This window comes from Ostrea edulis, chromosome 4 (assembly GCF_947568905.1).
Source record: "Ostrea edulis chromosome 4, xbOstEdul1.1, whole genome shotgun sequence".
NCBI classification, from domain to species: domain Eukaryota; kingdom Metazoa; phylum Mollusca; class Bivalvia; order Ostreida; family Ostreidae; genus Ostrea; species Ostrea edulis.
Genome location: NC_079167.1, coordinates 88,410,894 through 88,431,059, shown reverse-complemented (window position 1 = coordinate 88,431,059; position 20,166 = coordinate 88,410,894). Strand labels below are relative to the sequence as shown.

The 20,166-nt window shown below is 37.1% G+C and overlaps 1 protein-coding gene across 3 annotated transcripts; it reads right to left on the bottom strand.

Moving 5' to 3' along the window:
- Window positions 1-350: 350 nt before the first annotated feature.
- On the bottom strand, window positions 351-19,404 carry LOC125670679 (ras-related protein Rap-2a-like). Of its 3 annotated transcripts, XM_048906004.2 has the most exons (3): window positions 19,272-19,388; window positions 18,675-18,781; window positions 351-1,425 (listed from the first exon to the last, which is right to left on the bottom strand). In XM_048906004.2, exon 3 carries the CDS (start codon window positions 1,362-1,364, stop codon window positions 654-656), a length of 711 nt encoding a protein of 236 aa, XP_048761961.1. In that variant the 5' UTR covers window positions 1,365-1,425; window positions 18,675-18,781; window positions 19,272-19,388; the 3' UTR covers window positions 351-653. The 3 variants fall into 3 exon arrangements, with proteins under 3 accessions (XP_048761961.1, XP_048761960.1, XP_056020128.1); XM_048906003.2 differs by lacking the exon at window positions 18,675-18,781 and having other exon boundaries at window positions 19,272-19,404; XM_056164153.1 differs by lacking the exons at window positions 18,675-18,781; window positions 19,272-19,388 and adding an exon at window positions 1,518-1,850.
- Between the last annotated feature and the right edge of the window lie 762 nt (window positions 19,405-20,166).

Here is a 20,166-nt window from a genome sequence, read left to right as displayed (position 1 = left end):
GCGCGCATTAATCGAATTATTGCTCTCTTCAATTGACATATAGCTCGCATCAATTCAATTGTTGGTATCACTAATTCATTTGATGAGAACAACAATTTAATTATTGCGCGCATCAGTTCAGCAAGTAATTAATGCTATCAGCTATTCAGAGCTCAAGATATCATTAATTATTTGAAGAAACATTCAATTGAATTGCTGTAAGCATCAAATGAACTGATATACATGTACCTTCAAATAATTAAAGGTATATTCGATGATTTGAGTTTGTGTTAACTTGGCTCTCCATAACTGTCATCACATGATCAGGTTTTGTCTAAGTATACATGTACAAAGTATATTGAATGAAAGCAGAAGACAAACAGAATTTTATTTTCTAAACAACTTTTTATATAAATAATATTATGTTTGAAATCTTATCGCCTGCATTACAATAAAAGACGAGAAATTTACAAAATACACTTAAAATGAACTGAATTCCCCCAGTCTTATAAATACAACACAAATGAAAAAAGTAAAAAATATACAGCACGATCACGAGGTGGATTAATTGAATCCAAAGTACCACGAGGGATTCTCAGAAGTGGAATGTTTCGCCGTTAAAAATGTATTTTTATCACTGAGCCCATAATGAAAAGGAGCCTTTTCTCCGCAATCTAAGATACCGAACAGTCATTCTTATTTCCCCGCGACGATCGTTTCATTTTTGGCTTGCTTCCTCGTCGTATAAGGCTGCGGCTTCGTTGCATTTTGAGGTCGTCTGCTTCGGTCTCTTCGTGGACCACGGGCTCGATAGAATTTGTACTGGAGCGCCGAATCATGAACTTGTCGGGGTGCAGAGAGCGGGGCGTCTTTATTTGGTCCAGAAGCATTTTGAAAATATCTTTAATGCACTCATCATCTTTGGCCGAGACTTCAACAAATGCGCTGCCCAGATTGTCATTGTAGGCCCAGTTTAATGCATCAAACTTTTCCACCTGGCGGTTGTTCTCCAGGTCTAGCTTGTTGCCTACAATAACACAAGGAATTGTCTCATACGTGCTTCTCACCTCTTTGATTTGTTCCCAAAGTTGCTTAACTTCCTCAAACGTTGAAATGTCTGTTATAGAGTACACAAGAACAAAGGCTTGGGCATTAGCAATCGAGAGTCTGCGCATGGCGGGAAAAGCGATGTTTCCCGCTGTGTCCAGAAAGTCCACTAAAAGATGTGCGTCTCTGACGTCATATTCAGCTGGGTAGAGGTCCTCGACCGTTTCCTCGTAGTCGTCGGAGTAATCTCCGTTCAGGAACCTCTTGAGAATGGAACTCTTACCTACCCCTCCTGCTCCCAGGAATACAATCCTATTCCTGTGTTCCGAGTCCACCATATTCACATTATTCACAGATTCTAGCCACACCGTGTTATCGCAAACAACGCAGAAAGCAGCCCTGGTAAAGACAAAAATACGTGTTAAAAATCACTTCATTTAATTATCGTCAATTGCACATCATCAATAACCACAACACGCAAAGCATCTTACACGAATAGACATCCTTTCGCCTAAAAAGTTGCTTAAAGTGTTTTTTATCGATTATCATTCAAATTCACAGGTCCCGCGAAGCCAACAACTAAGAAGTGGAATATATATACGACCCCACCCTTACACTAAGGTATCTGTCAAATTCAACTAATCATTATCATTTTCTAGCATAGTTTGCACCAACGTAAGTCAATTTATTGATTTGATATTTAGAATGTAACACTTAAAAATATATTTCCATGGAAATAAGCTGGTGGGGTGCTACTGCGCGTAGGGTTACAGGTGACAACTTTCACCATCTGTAGCACGTGATTAGTCACACTGTCGCACGTGACCATGCAATCACATGTCCCTATACTATTTTGCACAATGATCTTTGTTTTAAAAAATCCGGCTAAATCTTGTTCACATTCGTGGGATAAGCTGAGAAAATTTAAAAACAAAAAAATCTTATTGACATGGCGATTTTTGACACTTCAAGAATATATTCACAAGGTGATTCTTTCGTCTCCATGACTACTTTCTTGACAATTTTTACAGCTTTCTTTCACTCGCTATATGGAATATGAACGAAACGGATAATAACGTTTAGGTATTGATTTATTTTTTAGTACCAATTAGTACAATCTTCGCAAGTTATTGTTTTATGTTGGGAATAAGCAAACTTAGTATTTACAATGCATATGTCAAATTCTAGGGAGAGTTTGTGATGATGCAATAACTAATGTGAAGAACAGGAATTATATGAGCTATTTTACAACAAGTTGGGAATATTTTTTCTGACAATGGCTTATTATATAACTTGGTAATAGGATTTAAGACAGTATTTTCTAGTAGATTTTAACGTTCTGTAACTGATATTCAGAATCTGTGGTTTTATTTACAGAAAGAACACAAATGACATCCACCACCTCTAGCTCACCAATAATGATATTACAAAAGCAGTCATTACATAATAAATACATGCTGGGTAGTATTTTATTTGTATTGTAAACACAGGAAGTACCGGTAGCTGAAAAGTACTTTAAGATTCAATGTTTGGTCTTATCGAAATCAGAAAAAGAAAAAAAGAAAAACAAAGGGACTATTTTATTTGATGACTTAATATCGGATATATTCATCAGTTTCCAACATAGCTCATTTTTAGGTGTGTTTTTTTTAATCCTCTGAGTGCGTTTCTATATTGTCAAAATAGTTTAATACCGCTTGCCTTTTCTTATTGTTGAGAGAATAACGAACTTTTCTACATTAATTCACCCCCAATCAGAATCCTTTACTTTTCATTGCTTTTCATTTAAACATGCAATACAGATATCAATAAGCTTTGGAGTCAAACTCCCCGTCGAGGCCTCATTACGTCACCTACGAATAGACCTCTCCTATGTGACGCAGCACAATATACAGATTTGTATATTGTGAGTCCGCGATTATCACGCAGGCAAATAACACTAAAGAAGTAGTTCGCAGTTAAAAGTTTGAAGATATTGATATTAAGAGCATTAATATAAAAGTATGGATTTTATTTTAAACATAAAATGATCAAAAGATCATTAAAAAGTAGGGATACTCTGTTCAAATTATTGTGTAAAGTAATGAACTTGATGTTTAAGTTCTTGTTTTGAAAGTTGTTTACGTTTGACGTTATGTTTTTTCGTCATTCTACAGTGACGTCACAGTATACGCGGCCTAAGAAATCGCTATCCCATAATGCCTAAGTGGAAGAGTTTGGTTTGTGAGCAAACGAACTCTGGTGGAAGTTTGGCTTTGGAGTGTCCTTGGGTCACGTGATGATTGGAATATCACGTGCTACAATGTTTAGATACATACACCACCTCATACATCCCCACAACTAAACTAACAGTATTCCTTAAAAAATATCCATTTCATTGTCATGAAAGTGCAAACAATTCAAAGGACCCGACTAAAAAAAAATTCCATATGGCTATTTTCTTTCATGAAAATCATTCCTTTATTTCAAAATATTAGCGAGCGCAGCGAGCCAGCGTACTGAGAGCTCTAATGACTAGAGCGCGGGAAATAATCCGAGCTAAATCTCAACCTCTAACAAGAATTTTTTTTTGACGCCAATCCCAGAAGCCCCTCGTACAAAATGGCGGATGGTTCGATTCGTAAAATAATAATTAAAAAAAATCTTTTAAGTATTACAAACCTTTTTTATTTGAAAGGAAAGGATGACAATCATATTTCCCCCCCTTTCTTTTTCTTTTTAAAATATTGTCTAGAGATATGTAAACAGTCACGTCACAACTACCAGGTTACGTCACAACACGCTCGTTGCATTTCCCGCTAAACTGGTTCCTACATTGGCGAGAAGAGCAAGACAGTAATCCTACGTATTGACAGTGAACCAGATCAGTTTTCCTTGTTTTCAATATAAATTTTTTGAAAATGTATTCAGATATGCTGCGCTCGCCCCAACGGTCACACCGTAATCATATTAAAATAGTTCCTGTGTGAATGTACACAATGTTGTGATGCTCACTGGAAAATTATATAAAAAACATACACGTAGATCAGTTATGACGTCACTTGAGAAAACACCACAGGCAACAAAACCAACGTATGTTTGTGGAACACCCCACCCCACCCCACCGATTGTGGTCACATTCACTTTTGGCAAATCTAGCCTTGACTTCTAAAAGTCGCAATCTTACCTAGCCTGAGCTTTCAGTTTTCTTAGTAAGAAATTTTATGCCAAAATTGAAGCTTATGTTCTCAATCTTCTTTATTAGATTATTTATTAAATTAATGACGTAATACAACGTTTCACCACCTAATTGCCTATAGGTAAAATTGGTAAGTCCCCCCGGGGGTCAAGACCACTGCAACACGTCCTTGTTACTTGACATTTACATGTATATATATGCAGTGAATTCAAAGTACTGTAAACATAATACCTTATCTAATTAATTATATACTTATATAGATTTCCAGACTTGTCAGCATAATAGATTTTGCAAAGTGTTCCAATGAACGTGTGTTGCCTGGTACCGAGGGTCTCTACAGCCCAGTACTTCGTTACTAGCTTGAAAATACGGATGTATATTTAATTGCTGTTATAAAATTTAGAAATTCATTTCAAAATTAAGGATTATCTCCCTCATGCATAGCTCTTATCCTTAGACGAATTTGGCTCCACTTTTTTGGCACGCTGTTTTTGGCTATATTTAGCTCTAAAACTTCATAGTTATTTCGGATTTCAAACATTTCGGTTGAGCATCACTGAAGAGACATTATTTGTCGAAATGCGCATCTGGTGCATCAAAATTGGTACCTTATAAGTTTTACATACGCCTCGTACATTAACTGATCTTTACACAAGGCATGAACAAGCTAAAGATTGAAGTCCTATCACTTACAATTTCAAGGACGTCACAAACATACAAAATCATGGTATATATTAATTGATCCATGCATAACCTGCACATTTTCTCATTTGTCCAAAAATTTATTCGAGCTTCTGGGGGGTTTACTTGATCATTATTGCTGCCTTTTATCAAATTTAAATCTTTAAATCTAAAGAATCTTTTCTGTTCGCAATGATCAAGAAAAGGAATTATCGTGTTCAATGCGTTTATAGAAAAGGAATTATCGTGTTCAATGCGTTTATAGAAAAGGAATTATCGTGTTCAATGCGTTTATAGAAAAGGAATTATCGTGTTCAATGCGTTTATAGAAAAGGAATTATCGTGTTCAATGCGTTTATAGAAAAGGAATTATCGTGTTCAATGCGTTTATAGAAAAGGAATTATCGTGTTCAATGCGTTTATATTATCAACAGCTCTAATCTGTGATACACATGTTATCATTTTTCTCTCAATTATTTATTTCTTTATTTTTGGGTTTTTGTTTAGACCTTTATTTTTACCTTTGCTTTTTGTTCCCAAAAAATATACCTTTCTCCAGTTTTATGAGTACATTTGTTACACGATAACTTTGTAATTATATGTATATCTATTTCATATGGAATGAAATATTCATAAATCTAAATGTCATAGTCAAGGCGTAACAGACACAACGAACAAAGTACTCCCAAGGTTTTCGCTGTGCTTCGAAGGCGACAGACAACGGATACCATATGGTGTTTATGTCGATCAACTGATTCGATACGCAAGAGCTTGTTCTGCGTATGATCAGTTTTTCGGTCGAGACAGGATACTGACAACCAAGTTGATGTTAAAGGGTTTTCAAGAGTTTCGTTTAAAGTCAGCACTTCGCAAATTCTATGATCGTAATAACGATCTAGTTTGCCAATACAACTGTCTGGCGTGTTTCATACCCATTGTTAGGCCGTTCTTGGCACATTGATTTTGACTACGGATTACCCCGTTTAACTGATAAAGACATAGGGCTCACGGCGGGTGTGACCGATCGACAGGGGATACTTATTCCTCCTACGCACCTGCTCCCACTTCTGGTATGTCCAGGGGTCCGTGTTTGCCCAACTCTTTAATTTGTATTCTTAATAGGAGTTATGAGATTGATCACTGTTCGTTATTTTCACCTTTGACCATACACATGCCAAATATCAGCGTGCTACTTCTTAACTCTTGCAGGTACGAGGTCACAGCGAGCGACAGAGCATCGGACGGCGATGACATCTGCAATTATGGTAAACCTTCTTAAATGACCCTCGCAGAAGAATGCACTCACCAATTATCATAGTTCTACCATAAAGCCTTTCAAATGTCTGGGTAACCTTGATATGTAAAACATGAGGGGTGCCCGGATGTTTGGGTAGCCTTTACAAAGTGTGACTGACAGACAGCAAGACGGACGGAGTAATTTCTAAACTGTGTTGTCCGCATGTGACACATATAGACGTGTACGTCATAGACTCCCAGCAATTTAGTTTTTTGGGGGGTTGTTTGGGGGAATGTCCTGAATAGTCTAAAGATTTTACTTTGTTGTAAATAAGACACGACGTAAAGAAGAAAAAATAATAATAATAAATAAATTAAAAAAAAAAAAATTCCCGCGGATTCTGGACCTTCATCAACATTGAATGGACGATGGTTCATTAATGCAACATTCCCTTTAGAGACATGTATACGTATATATAGAGGTTAGATCTTAGTTCGGACTTAGGCAGCATGCAGCATCGAACGCCGATGTTAAATGTAGCCAGACGATCTATTATTAGTAACACTTTCTTTAGAATAACTACTGATTAATGCTACGGATTTGCACTAGCTTAGTCTGTAGTAATTAGCAATACATTGGTTGTGGGCCCAATCGACAGTACAGACCTTGTGTAAATGCAAATTAGACCCTTCTAACGTGACGGGCGTAGTGCAGCCAGTGGCATCAGAATATCGCATCATGTAAATGGATGACTTTTATGTAATGGTAGGCATATAGAATTATCTAATGCACACATGTACAAGGGTATGATGGATAGACTGGGGCTTCTCGTGTTATCAGATAAGTTTGTCTAATCCCAGAGCTGCAGGCAGACACCGCATAACACAAGAACACTACGCTTTGAATTGCACGTGATGCGTTTGACGTGTACAACTGCGGGAACCTATGATGAATTCAGAAATACACTCGGAGTGTATTACAGATTGATTGAATATTGTTTAACATCCCGCTCGAGAATATTTCACTCATATGGAGATGTCACCATTGCCGGTGAATGGCTACAAAATTTAGTACTATGCTCGGCGCTTACGGCCTTTAAGCAGGGAGGGATCTTTATCGTGCCACACCTGCTGTGACAAGGGACCTCTGTTTTTGCGGTCTCATCCGAAGGACCGCCTCTTATGACAAGCAAGGGGTACTGAGGACCAAGTCTAAACCGGTTCCCAGCGGAACTATTACATTAGAGATGCGCACTCACAGGTCATTTCATATGGAAAAACTAGGAGTTCTTGAATACCTCTTTGCTTTGATAAGTAGTATACCTCCTTGGCTAATGAAGAAGAAGAATCCCGAGAGAAAGCAACCAAGACATATTGAGGAATTCATTGCTTTCCTTGAAAAAGTGAGACCCCATTTAAAATTGTGAAATAATAGTCTATTCCGAACCACGTGCAGTTTGGCACCATATCTAGCATGGATGCTCCGGAACAGAAGGACATACATACCCCGAAATGTTAAATGTTTCAACATAAAACTGAAACGATTTCAATGTAACAAACCACTGAAAGACTCTTAGCTCTCAGAAACATACCAAAAACAAAAAACAAACCCCAGATGCCATTACTTCCGGTATTGAGAAAGGTGTTTGCAAGGCCGGATATTCATTTAGTGAACTCTGAAAACAATGATCAAGCTCTAATACGTTAGACTATTCAATCCTTCACTTGCCATGAAGACTTGCAATTTTATCAGGACTTTTTAAAAACCCTGCGTCCTGTACTTTCTAGGGAATATACTAGTATTTCATTTATCAAAACGGAGTTTCGATGTTCGGAAACGGTGTTAATTGACACGCCTTGGTAGAATTCCGTATAATTGAAATAATTAACTGTAAAATTGATACGATCATTTCTTTGATATTGTCGGAGACAACGAGAACAGAGATCTCTTTATCGACCGTCGCACTGAATGGCGGCCCCCTCCGCCGGCTTGGTCGTCTTAAAGAAACTTCAAGCGTTTCACCATATTAAGTCTTCAGAAGGAGATAATACTACGCAGTATAGAAATTGAATTCCATTATTCAATTGTCCTGCTTTATATCCACTTCTGTGGCTATGTAAAAAGTAATAATAACATTCATAATGTGATGATTGTATGCTATTATTCTCTCATTATTGCCGAAATAACTGTAGGTTTTCCAGATACTTCAGTGGAACTATTTTGTGTTTGCCCTGAAGATATTTAAGTATTGACCTTGGTTCTAGCCTGTAAAAACACCAATAACCTTGACTACAATAATTCTTAAAATCCTGAAATTGAAGTTTATCCAGGATCTTATCATAAAACAATCACTAGAATTAAGAAATAAAAGTTCCACGTCGGTTTAATAAATGAGTAAATTTCTTACATCTATAGCATATTATATGCGAGTGTATGTGTATGTGTGGAAGCATATGTATATATTATCTGAATGTTATTGTTCCTAATTTGTTCATTTGTTTGCTTGACCCATATGGGTGTATTCTGCAATAAAGTATATTATAATATATATATTATCAATTTATCATCACCATTCAAAATTGCTTCAAATTACAATATTTGACATTTGAGTCTATTAAAACCGCCACCATCCATTTTAATCGGTCTACAGATGATGGCAAATACGAAGCCTTTGTCACAAGCTGAATGAAAAATGAGTTTCAACATTTTGCAAAATGAATACTTTTGATGGTGCCCAATTCTCCTCATTGACAACAGACAACAGCCCTTCCACCAAGAAATAGTGAAACAACTCCATGACAATCCAATTTATTCAACAATTCAACTTACAGTTCATTCGAGTACAACGAAAATCTTAAATTCCAAAGCCGACTCCTTACTTTAGGCACAGCAGCTTAACTTGTTGGTGTACTTGTTAGTTTCCAGACCAAACCAGTTAGACATCAAAGCAAAAACAAGACCAAACCAGTTAGACATCAAAGCAAAAACAAGACCAAACCAGTTAGACATCAAAGCAAAAACAAGACCAAACCAGTTAGACATCAAAGCAAAAACAAATATGAATCCCTTACGGAGAAGCTTTATATATTTCAACTTCCCCACGAGACGGTCAAATGGTAGATGCAGGGTACCACGGCACACTTTAAGGATGCACGTCACCATGGCGCATTATAAGGATGCACAGTACCACGGCACACTTTAATGATGCACGGTACCACGGCACACTTTAAGCGTGCACGGCACCACAGCACACTATATAAAGATGCAGGGTACCACGGCACACTTTAAAGATGCACATCACCAAGGCGCATTATAAGGATGCACGGTACCACGGCACACCTTAAGGATGCATAACACCACGACGCACTCTAAGGATGCACGGCACCATGGTGCACTCTAAGGATGCACGACCCCCTCTAAAAGGCACGCAGCACCGCGGAACACTTTTAGGATGCACGGATTCTGATGCGATAGTCTGTTTATCTCTTCTCTTGCATAAAAATAAATTGTGTGTCGCGGTTGTTGGTATTATCTCAAGCTCAGTAAAAGGTAGTCTCGCTTTCCCCAGACTCTCGCTCTCGAGACTTTGCACAATAGCGAGAGAGTCTGGGGAAAGCGAGACTAAGTAAAAGGTTGTGATCTTTTCATGTCATATTCAGTTGTATGTTAAAAATTATGTTCTAATTGGCATAAACAATATATATGCATTTTTATTTACATGTATTTCGTATTTGCAGAACAGAATCAACAAAAATTCAGTAACTAAGGCTCTACGAAGTGTCCTGAGAACTTTTTGATATTCTGTGCATTAAATATAATGACATAAAATGAAGTAGGGACATCGGATCAATTAAGAAAGGAAACGATTCTCTCATGTTTACTCCTTAAAAAAGAAAAGAGGCAGGGTATCTAAAAACGTTTGATTACAGTCATCATGCAAATTTCAAATATTCTTCTAGTCTTGCTCATCAAAAACTTATTCCTGTAATTTTGTGAATCTTTTTGGATGAGATATCGTTCTGCAGGAAACAACAGAGACAAGACATTACATCAACTTTTTCGGTATATGGAGTAAAGAGAAAATTAATGCGCCACTGATTCTACATAAAATGTACTCCCCTATAATTCACGTTATCATTCGACATACGCTTTGATTCAGAATAAACGCACAAATAATAAGCTACCCTAATTTCAAGCCTTTCTCTGCCTGAAAGCTTTCCTACAAGTTACGACCATGACCTTGAGCAAATGACATTGAGCAAACTACACACCCTCAGGTTTATCTGTGTATAATACAATTGTCTCTATCTTCTCTGTATCTGTATTGCCTGGACAATTTTTGTAATTGAAAACCGGTCAGGCAGTGTAATTCTTAATGTAGGGTACAGTGGTGAGTTTATAAACATAGTTCGTTAGCCTACTTTAATGCCATAAATTTTGTCAATATGATAAACTATGGAAAATTATACGATTTGACAATTTGGACAAATATATACGGTTTTGAAGGGAGTACTGGTATACTCAATGTGGGGAGAAAACGACTATCTATGAAGGAAGTGGGGATCCGGGTTAGAATAGGTCCTTAGTACCCCCTTGCCTGTCGTAAGAGGCGACTGAATTAAGCCCCCCCCCCCCCTAAAATTTTCAAATTTAAGGTAAATCGTGGTATCATGTTTAGAAAAATGTATTAAACGATATAAGAAGCAATAATTTCTTCCACTCCCGGAGAAATAAATGACAAAATCTTTTGATTTCTTGAATTACTTTGATGGGATAACTTAATTTTTTCCAAACACCCTTAATACTTGCGTCATTTTATTAATTTCACCTTATTAAAAATGATAGAAAATAGTACAAATGGCTAAATAGGAGACATATTTCAAGCCCTATAAAATCTGTAAAATCCAGGAGCTTCCGGGGGCTTCGTCCCCTGGGCTCCCACCAGGGTTTCGCCCTGGACCAATTGGGGGCCTCAAAGTGGCGCCCAGACCCCCTGCCTCATAAAGTGGCGCCCCCCGTAACAACAATTCCTGGATCCGCCCCTGAGAATGGGGCGGACCTTCGGATGAGACAATAACGAAGACCCCGTGTCACAGCTGGTGTGGCACGATAAAGATCCCTCCCTGCTCAAAGGCCGATCATAGGTCTAAATTTTGTAGCCCTCTCGAGTGGGGCAATAAACAATACACAACCAACCTGAATAGTGATTTCATGTTGAACATGAAATTTACCCCCCCCCCTTTCCATTGCTGAAAGTGGTTCTCTCTACCCTGTCTCCGTGTGTCGGCCCTTTATTGCTGAATGTATGTGCATATACTGCTGATATATATTTTTAAACGAACTCCATCAATTCAATCGAAATGTGAATGTCCCGTTTAGAGTTTTTCACTCGTTTTTATGGGATGTTACTAAAAAAGTGGAATGAAAAAACGGAACGGAATTTAAGAATTAGAATGATTAATGTAGAGCTCTATGATAATACCACGCTTTATCTGAATTAAAATCTGAATAACAAGCCAACTGTAAAACAATTTCTAAAAATTCTGCACCATAAATTAATTAAGTTAAATATCTGCACTATAAATTGATTAAGTTAAATGTTTGTATAAAAGTTTACAACACGTAGTACAGTCTTGTAATTTCGGTATTGACGGAGGAGTTAGCGAGCAGCGACACAAAAACACACTGAGGTTTATATGCCCCTGCCCTCCCGTAGCTAAACGTCGAATAATTCCAGTGTATTGTATGTAGTCATTTACAAGAGTTTAAAATGTTTTAACGAATAAATGAAAAGAATGATATTTCGTACAATCATAAAAAAAAAAAGTTCGACGCCAAAAAATCAACAAATATTTTGTAGTATGACCTGGTATTTTCCCTATGTAAATAAGCATTTATAACAGTACATCAAAATACATTTTTGTAAAAAAAAAAAAAAAAAAAAAAAAAAATTCTATTAATTTATTTTGTCATTTATTTGCATTACAATCGTTAATTCTCCAATGAGGACCTCCTCAGTTGCTGAATGTCCATCTTGAATATACTTGATTACAAGGTGTAAACCGACTATACCGGGTGTACAACTGTGCAGACAAATCAAGCGCGCCCAATCCCGTGGGGATCCGGTTTAGAAGAGGTCCTCAGCACCCCCCTTGCTTGTCGTAAAAGGCGACTAAATGGGGCGGTCCTTCGGATGAGACCGCAAAAACCGAGACAGGTGTGGCACGATCAAGATCCCTCCCTGCTCAATGGCCATAAGCGCCGAGCATAGGCCTAAATTTTGCAGCCCTTCACCGGTAATAGTGACGTCTCCTTATGAGTGAAAAATCCTTGAGCAGGACGTTAAACAATATTCAGTCAATCAATCAATCATTTTATTTCATTATTTTTTTTATTACCGCACAACTAGGTATAAAATGTATAAGAAGCGCGTGGACTTGAACCGGTGCTCTTATTATAGGGTGCTACGTCAGTGATAACCACTGTTCAACATATCCCATTAATAAACAACCTGAATTCAACGTTGAAATATCAACACTGATTTAACCTTAGAACTTCAACGTCATTTCAATTTCCAAAAGCAGCCTTCTTTTCAAAATTGAACCTATGTTGAATAAACGTCAATAAGCCTGGGAGCTTAAGCGCCCTCCAGTTTCACAGGTACACTATGTAGGACAGGTAATAAAGCAGTCCACCCTCAACCCAGGTTTGGTAGAGGGCCGTTAGAGATGAGAGTAGGAGTGAAATAACACAGTTCAATATTATAATACGCTCGAAATTGACAATATATATGTATTAGAATTTGTCCAATTAAAGTTCATAATTATTTTTATCGAAGCAATCGTTTCATTAAATTCAACTGTTTCGTAAACATGTTCAAGGACTAATTCATTTTATTTCACTCCTGAGGGTATTTTTGTCAGTGTTAGATTACGCAAGGCGTTATTTATTCTCAAAAATAAGCAAGGTCATGGTGACGTCGGTCGTCTGTTTCTGTGCGATTTCGCGCACTCTCCCGGGTTATTGTTGTCAGGGTGGGTCCGTCTGTTGGTGACGATAAGTTTTTTACTCCAGAAATTAACCATAAAAATTTGAAATGTATCATAATTCACAAAGCAAGAATAACATTACCACCGCTGTATCTCTATAAATTGTTTATGGGTTTACGCCGTTTTGGCATTATTTCAGCCATTTTACGGCGGTATTTCAATGGAGGTGTCGTTTGCTTATTCACTGATATCACTGAAATGATTTTGATATCAATAATTCGAATTAACGATTTGAATAATTAATCATTCATATCATTAATTCAAATTATAGATATTATGAATTATTGAGATTTTAAATATTCGATTGAAATGATTCGATTGAAACTCGGTGATCGCACTTAAAAATTTTGCGGAGACGAAAATCGCATCTCACAATGTTCATATCTATGCTATATTAGATTCTTGTATATTCTGAAACAGAGATCGAATTAACTATTTCAAAGCCCCTTTCGCTTGACATAAATACAACAGTACATCTTTTCGCTTTGAAAATATTTATCGGTGTTTTACAATATCATATTCCTATCCACCATTAACTCGGGGAGAAGTTTATTATTTCTCATCTGTTCCGGTTTGATGATGGGAAACAGCAGGGCCGTAAATTAACCTTCAATTTGGAGGAGGCAGGAAATTAGGCGGGGGTCTGGGGGCCGCCCAGGCCCCCAGACGCTGAGCACATTTTGTGCACACTGAACACGTTTCGTGCAAAATCCTTGATTCTAGGGCCTTCTAAGATGTTACTTGACTAACTGATTCTAAAAGAAAGATTTGGAATGCTTTTTAAGGGAGGTATCATGTTCTTAGTTATTGGAAACAACATAAATTCTAATGAACTTTAAATTTTAATTTTTTTTGGCTCAAAAGTTGGAGGAGGCAGCTGCCTCCTCCGCCTCCATGTAATTTACGGCCCTGGAAACAAATTGATTTTCGACAGGATTAATTCCTTATTACTTTTTATGTATCAAATTTTGAATCATTGATATCCACTATGGACGCCGATATGTGCCAGGGTATAGAATTAATATTTATCTATCTGGCGGCCGCCACTTAATTTATGTGGTAGCCACCACTTAATTCAACTGGCGGCCGCCACATATTATCTGGCGGCCTCCATATAAATTAACTGGCGGCCGCCAGTTATTTTATCTGGCGGCCGCCACTTTTAATTTATATATGGCGGCTGCCAATGGCAAAAACAATGTAATTCGCATCGCTGAGTGATTATTTTGGAAAGATTTAGAGTAGTACGCAAACACGCAGCATCGTTTTTCAAAGTGTATAGGGACAGTCGGAGGAAAAATTGTCTTCTACAATTGTTGACAAGCAGAAAAGGAACCTATAATGTCTCTTTTGCCCAAACTTCGTACTCCTAAATTGGAGGGAGGGGGCCCCGCTCATCCTTCAATTGATCAGTTAATTCATTATTACATTTCTACCATTCATTACTACCACCAAAAGAGTGGGGTGGGGACCAATCCGCCAATTAATCTTATTTCACATGTGAAAATAATTATAGTTTGCATGTGAAAATAACAGAAATTGAATGTTGTCAAAAAAATGGAGGGTCAGCCCCGTGGTTCTACGTATTTAACAGTACAATCGAAAAACAATAATTTAATGCTCTTAATTGTATATATATATCACATACATATTACTAAGTATTGGGGAGTGATTGCACCCCTTTCATTTTGAGAGAGAGATAGAGAAAGAGGAGATGAATAACTGGCGACAGCCATATAAATGATCTAAATTGAGTGGCGGCCGCCAGTTAAATAAATATTAATTCTATACCCTGGCACCTATCGGCTTCCATAGATATCATAGAATCGAGTCACTGATATATAACAAACTATCATTTTTCATTTTTTTTAAATTTTAATTCTTCAGAGGTGATATTCTTTATATATCTGTTGATTCGAATTATTGATATCATATTAATTCGAATAAATGATATCAATAATTCAAACCATTTATAAATATCGAAAAAAGACAACAATGACATTGGTCACAGCGATGCTGAATCTTCCTCAATGCACAAAGTGTACTCTCTGTTCCTGCTCATGCTTTCTCCTCCATCCCATGCAGTACATTATGGGGAGGGGGTTGTAACTTGGAGCACTTTCAAATTAGGAGAGGTGGGGAGACAAAAATTATATTTATTTCTTGCATTGCATACCTAGTTTTGAAATATACAGATAGAAGAGTTGTACACAGGGCCTCAACTTCGAAACAAGTTCTAGGAGAAAAACGTCCCGTGTTAAATAACCAAGCCACCAATCAAATTCACTGTAAGTTCAGACAGTGCACGTAGTTGATAAAGGTAATCTGATTCGCCGAAAAATGACTGCATATAACATAGCCAGGCAAAATAACCGTGCATGTATTCACATGATAAAACCCAAATTCTAAACTTTCGAGTTCCTCGCTACTGGACCCTCCTTCAAGAGTGATGCCCTAATCTCAATAAAGACTCTAGGCGGCCTCAGGCCTCTTGTCTTTTATTTTTAAGCTGCAAGTTCACATATGTTACCGGCTTTAATTATGCTATTCTCCATAGCCTTGACCTTTGGCGTCTGAGTTCGGTAATCTATAGGGCGCATTAAGAGCAAAATATTTGCTAGATCTAATATCAAAAGTATATCTTTTTCTTTTCTTCTTTTTTTTTTAACATGTATATATATTAATTTAATAAAATAATGATATCAGTGATTCAAATCATTAGTTAAGAAATAAAGATTGCGTTTTCGTGTATGTTACGAGGTCAAGATCGATACGTTGTTTTGAAATATAAAAGCCGAGTCATTAGCCTAGAATATTATCTTGCATCATCCACGAAAAAATAAAGAACTTTATTTCTATTCTACTTCGGGCCAAACATATACAGCGGATCGTTTAACTAGATAAAGCTACGTACGTAGATCACCGTGACGTCATGGCAGTTTCCGAAACAGACTAGGCTTACCATTCTCTCACCAGAGGGCGTGTTACGCAAGCTTCAAGTGCGAGGAGCGCACGGAACTCTGAGTAGAGAATGTATGCTTACATGTTTTTGCTGAAGAAAAAAGCGAGATGGTAGGATATACTAGATCTATTTTGAAAACTATTCAAGTATTTAGTTTGGCACAGTCCAAGAAAACTACACATACGTGGAAGAGGCTAATATTCATGTTTACAGGAAGACAACTTTTTAAAAAATTATCTAGATATTCAAAACGTCGAGTGCCTGTGTGAATGACAAGTGTTCTCCAGTCATTTATAAATTTCTTTTGCAGCATATATTGACTGATTTTATGATTATAAAATTGAATTATGCAAGGTGAAGATAATGAACAGTGATCAATCTCATAACTTCTACAAGCAATACAAAATAGATAGTTGGGCAAACACGGACCCCTGGACACACCAGAGGTGGGATCAGGTGCCTAGGAGGAGTAAGCATCCCCTGTTGACCGGTCACACCCGCCGTGAGCCCTATATCCTGATCAGGTAAACGGAGTTATCAGTTTCGACTTTATTGTTGTATCAGCAAAACATGAATGTGTATTTCAATTTTCTTGTAATTAGTTATTACGTATGGAGGTATATCGCAGATTAATGACCGCGGCATTTCTTTGATATTTGCAATAACCATGGTAGAATATATGATATTTCTTTTTATCGATATAAATGGTTTGAATTATTGATATCATTTATTCGAATGAATAAAATATCAAAGATTCGAATTTTTGGTATTAATAGACATATAAAGGACCTTTAAGGAAGTACAACGACTGCATGTAATTTGAGTTGCACAGGAGAGTTTTCCGTAACGTTGTTTGAACGCAGATCAATACAACCTCACTTCCTCTACAGGATACTCATATTAATTTATAGGTGATCTTAGTCAATGGAGGTAATCAATTCTGTAGCAAAATGAGTTGTCTGATTTCATACATTTATATCGGGTTCAAAAATTATGTCTTTTAAAGATTATATCATTACCAGTATATCCACTTCGCCGCCCATTGCTGGAGGTATCATCTCGTCATTACGTAAGGGACACGTTCATGGGATGTGAACTTGGTCGTACCCGCATTCAGTACTATCAAGTCCTAAAGTTTACGCATTTCCACCCGTTGGCCTAATATACTTATGGAAAAGGGATGTCTCCACGTTCACGCTTTCTAATTTGAATTAGCACAATATCTTTGATGTTAAACTAGCTGATAGATTGCCCAATGGACGCATGTACCTGTTAGTTACTATTTATCTCCTTGTATTGATTCTAACAAAGACCGATCTCTTTCCGGCAGCTGTCCGTGAACGAAGATAGGTCCTGACACCAAATTATTGATAATTGACTTCATTACCTACTATTTACCACTAGCCTTAATTTCATACTAAAGTACAATCATGAAGAAACCACATCGGTAAATTTCCGGAAGAATCCTCGCAATTTTCAACTTAAAATTCCCTATTTCAAACAAAATTTACAAGGTTTTAAAGTGAATGATAATGATAATTAAAGCTCTATATAAATACCCCCTTTCGCTCCTATTTTTTTGAGTTATGCACATCGGATTGCCGATGCAAGGTTTGCAGAATATCAGTACAAGATTGAAGAAAAGTTCTACCCCTCCGGGGTTCAACTGATTGCTGTGACTGTGATACACTTGGTTCCAAAAGTTCATAGTGCTAGTGTGTTACACGGTGAGCTGGTTTGTGATACACGTGGAGAGTTGATGGTGCTAGTGTGTTACACGGTGAGCTGGTTTGTGATACACGTGGAGAGTTGATGGTGCTAGTGTGTTACACGGTGAGCTGGTTTGTGATACACGTGGAGAGTTGATGGTGCTAGTGTGTTACACGGTGAGCTGGTTTGTGATACACGTGGAGAGTTGATGGTGCTAGTGTGTTACACGGTGAGCTGGTTTACGGTTCACATTGGTGGAAGAAAACACAGCATTGGTTTCCAATATCTGGTTTCCTCTCTCACGAAATACCGAAGAGTCTTTATCAATTAGAATTCACCTTATGCTCTTGGAGATCAAGTTTTAACACAATAAAACGACCATATGAAAACAATAAGATGTGAAATCATCGGTTTTACCGTCATTTCCATTTTGCTGAATGCCGTCGGAATCGACTAACGGTTCGTTTACCAATACGATATTTTCGATCTCTAGAGAAAAATATTAAAATCTGCTTTAATTTTTAATCACAGCCTGTGAGAGAGACTGTGTCTAGAGACGCGCGGTAGATTTATAAATGCATGGCAGATGGTTGGTTAGGTCGTGTACACTGTTTTAGAGAACCTTTGCATTACATAACTTTCACCACTTTACCCAATAACAGTAACCAGTAAACTGCCTCTCATGTTATCAGAATTGTTTTCTTCTTACCTATCAATATCTTTATATCCGATAAAAAAAACCAAAAAAAAAAAAAAAACGTTTCCGGTTTTGTTTCAAAGATTTTATCGATATGATTTTATCAATATGGAATTCCATTGAAATTCACATACCGTGCATAGTTTACTGTTGTGTAAGGAGCACGTGGACTGATTTTTTTGTACGATCGAGTAATTCACACCATATTGTACAATCTCCCAACAATTCGTCAAATGACTTTCTGTCAAGCAGAACAATTAATATAATTCATCAGCAAGTGAAAATTTAATCCACACATTCTGTTCTGGAATTTCCTATCACTATATAACGCGCGGTCTAAGATTTGAAGAAATTCGGTAATTTGCAGGTTTTTTGTTTTGTTGTTGTTTTTTTTCAATATGAGAACATTATTAAGTATTAAAAGCATAAAAAAAGTTGCTATTTGAATTACAAAGATCGAAGTGTAGTTTTCCACAAAAGCATTTATAATCATATTCATTTAACATAGAGTGTAAAATGAATTTCACGACTTGGGGGTTTGGTCACAAGTTTAATTGGCGCCTGTTTACATTTGTTTTGCTAAACTATTACTCAAACAAAAAAATATACAAACTGAAAATGAAACATGATTTTTTTTTTTAAATCATTCGATGATCTGAAATAATTAACTGGTTTATATAAACATGTCAGAAGATGATATACCTGTATCAAATAGAAATGCTAAACTTTACCTGCTAAAGCGCCCCCTTACATCCACCTGCTACACGCAAACAGACGAGACTAACTCGACGCACCACGAAGCGCTGCTGATGTAGACAGACCAGCCGCTAGGTGTCAGCAGTGTCAACGCAGAATGCGGCAAACAGCAAAAAAATGTGATCTATATTAATTTTTGCATATTGGACTTTGTATATCGTAAATCTGTGCGGATTACGATAAAATTCAGTGAAAATTCAATGTGTGACGTTGCATGCTTTTCTACCGCTGTGCATCAAACCAAGTGTCCAAGAAGTGGAGTTTGAAATTCAATATGAAATAATACAAAAAAAACATATTATTGCATTTAATATTTAATGCTGTCACTTTAATTGTAAGGACAGAGAACACTTAAACAGCTCTTTCAAGCTAGACCTGGTTTAAAAGGGGCAGGGTTTTTAGACAATACATATAACCCGCAGTTACATAAGGTCACACGAAAACCAGTTACTTACACAGGTGATCGGTTAGTGTTATCCCTCCAACATGTACTGTTGTATTTTGGAATAAAAAATAATGTATAGAATTATACACTTGTTTAAATAGACAAAAGCACACAAATTATAAAACATTGATCTAAACAACTGTTACAGATTACTTATGATTAAAGAAGCCCATGGGCATCAAAGCTCGTCCAAGTCACGTCAGGAGATTGATCTCAAATGTACATCGATTCAATTTGTACTTCAAGTACAAGTTGGGTTACAGCGTCCCCTTTACAAGCATGCCATCAGAAAGTAATTACTGGGGTAATGACGAAAATACGTATACTAACTTATCAAGCACTTATTAGTAACTTTATACCCTGGTTACTCAAGAAAATTTGCCTTCACTGTTGTAAAAGTTTGCCCCGTAACATAAAATTCCTAA

Bases quoted from the DNA above. Each gene is read 5' to 3' on its own strand.
- LOC125670679 (XM_048906003.2), bottom strand. From the start codon at position 1,364: ATGGTGGACTCGGAACACAGGAATAGGATTGTATTCCTGGGAGCAGGA.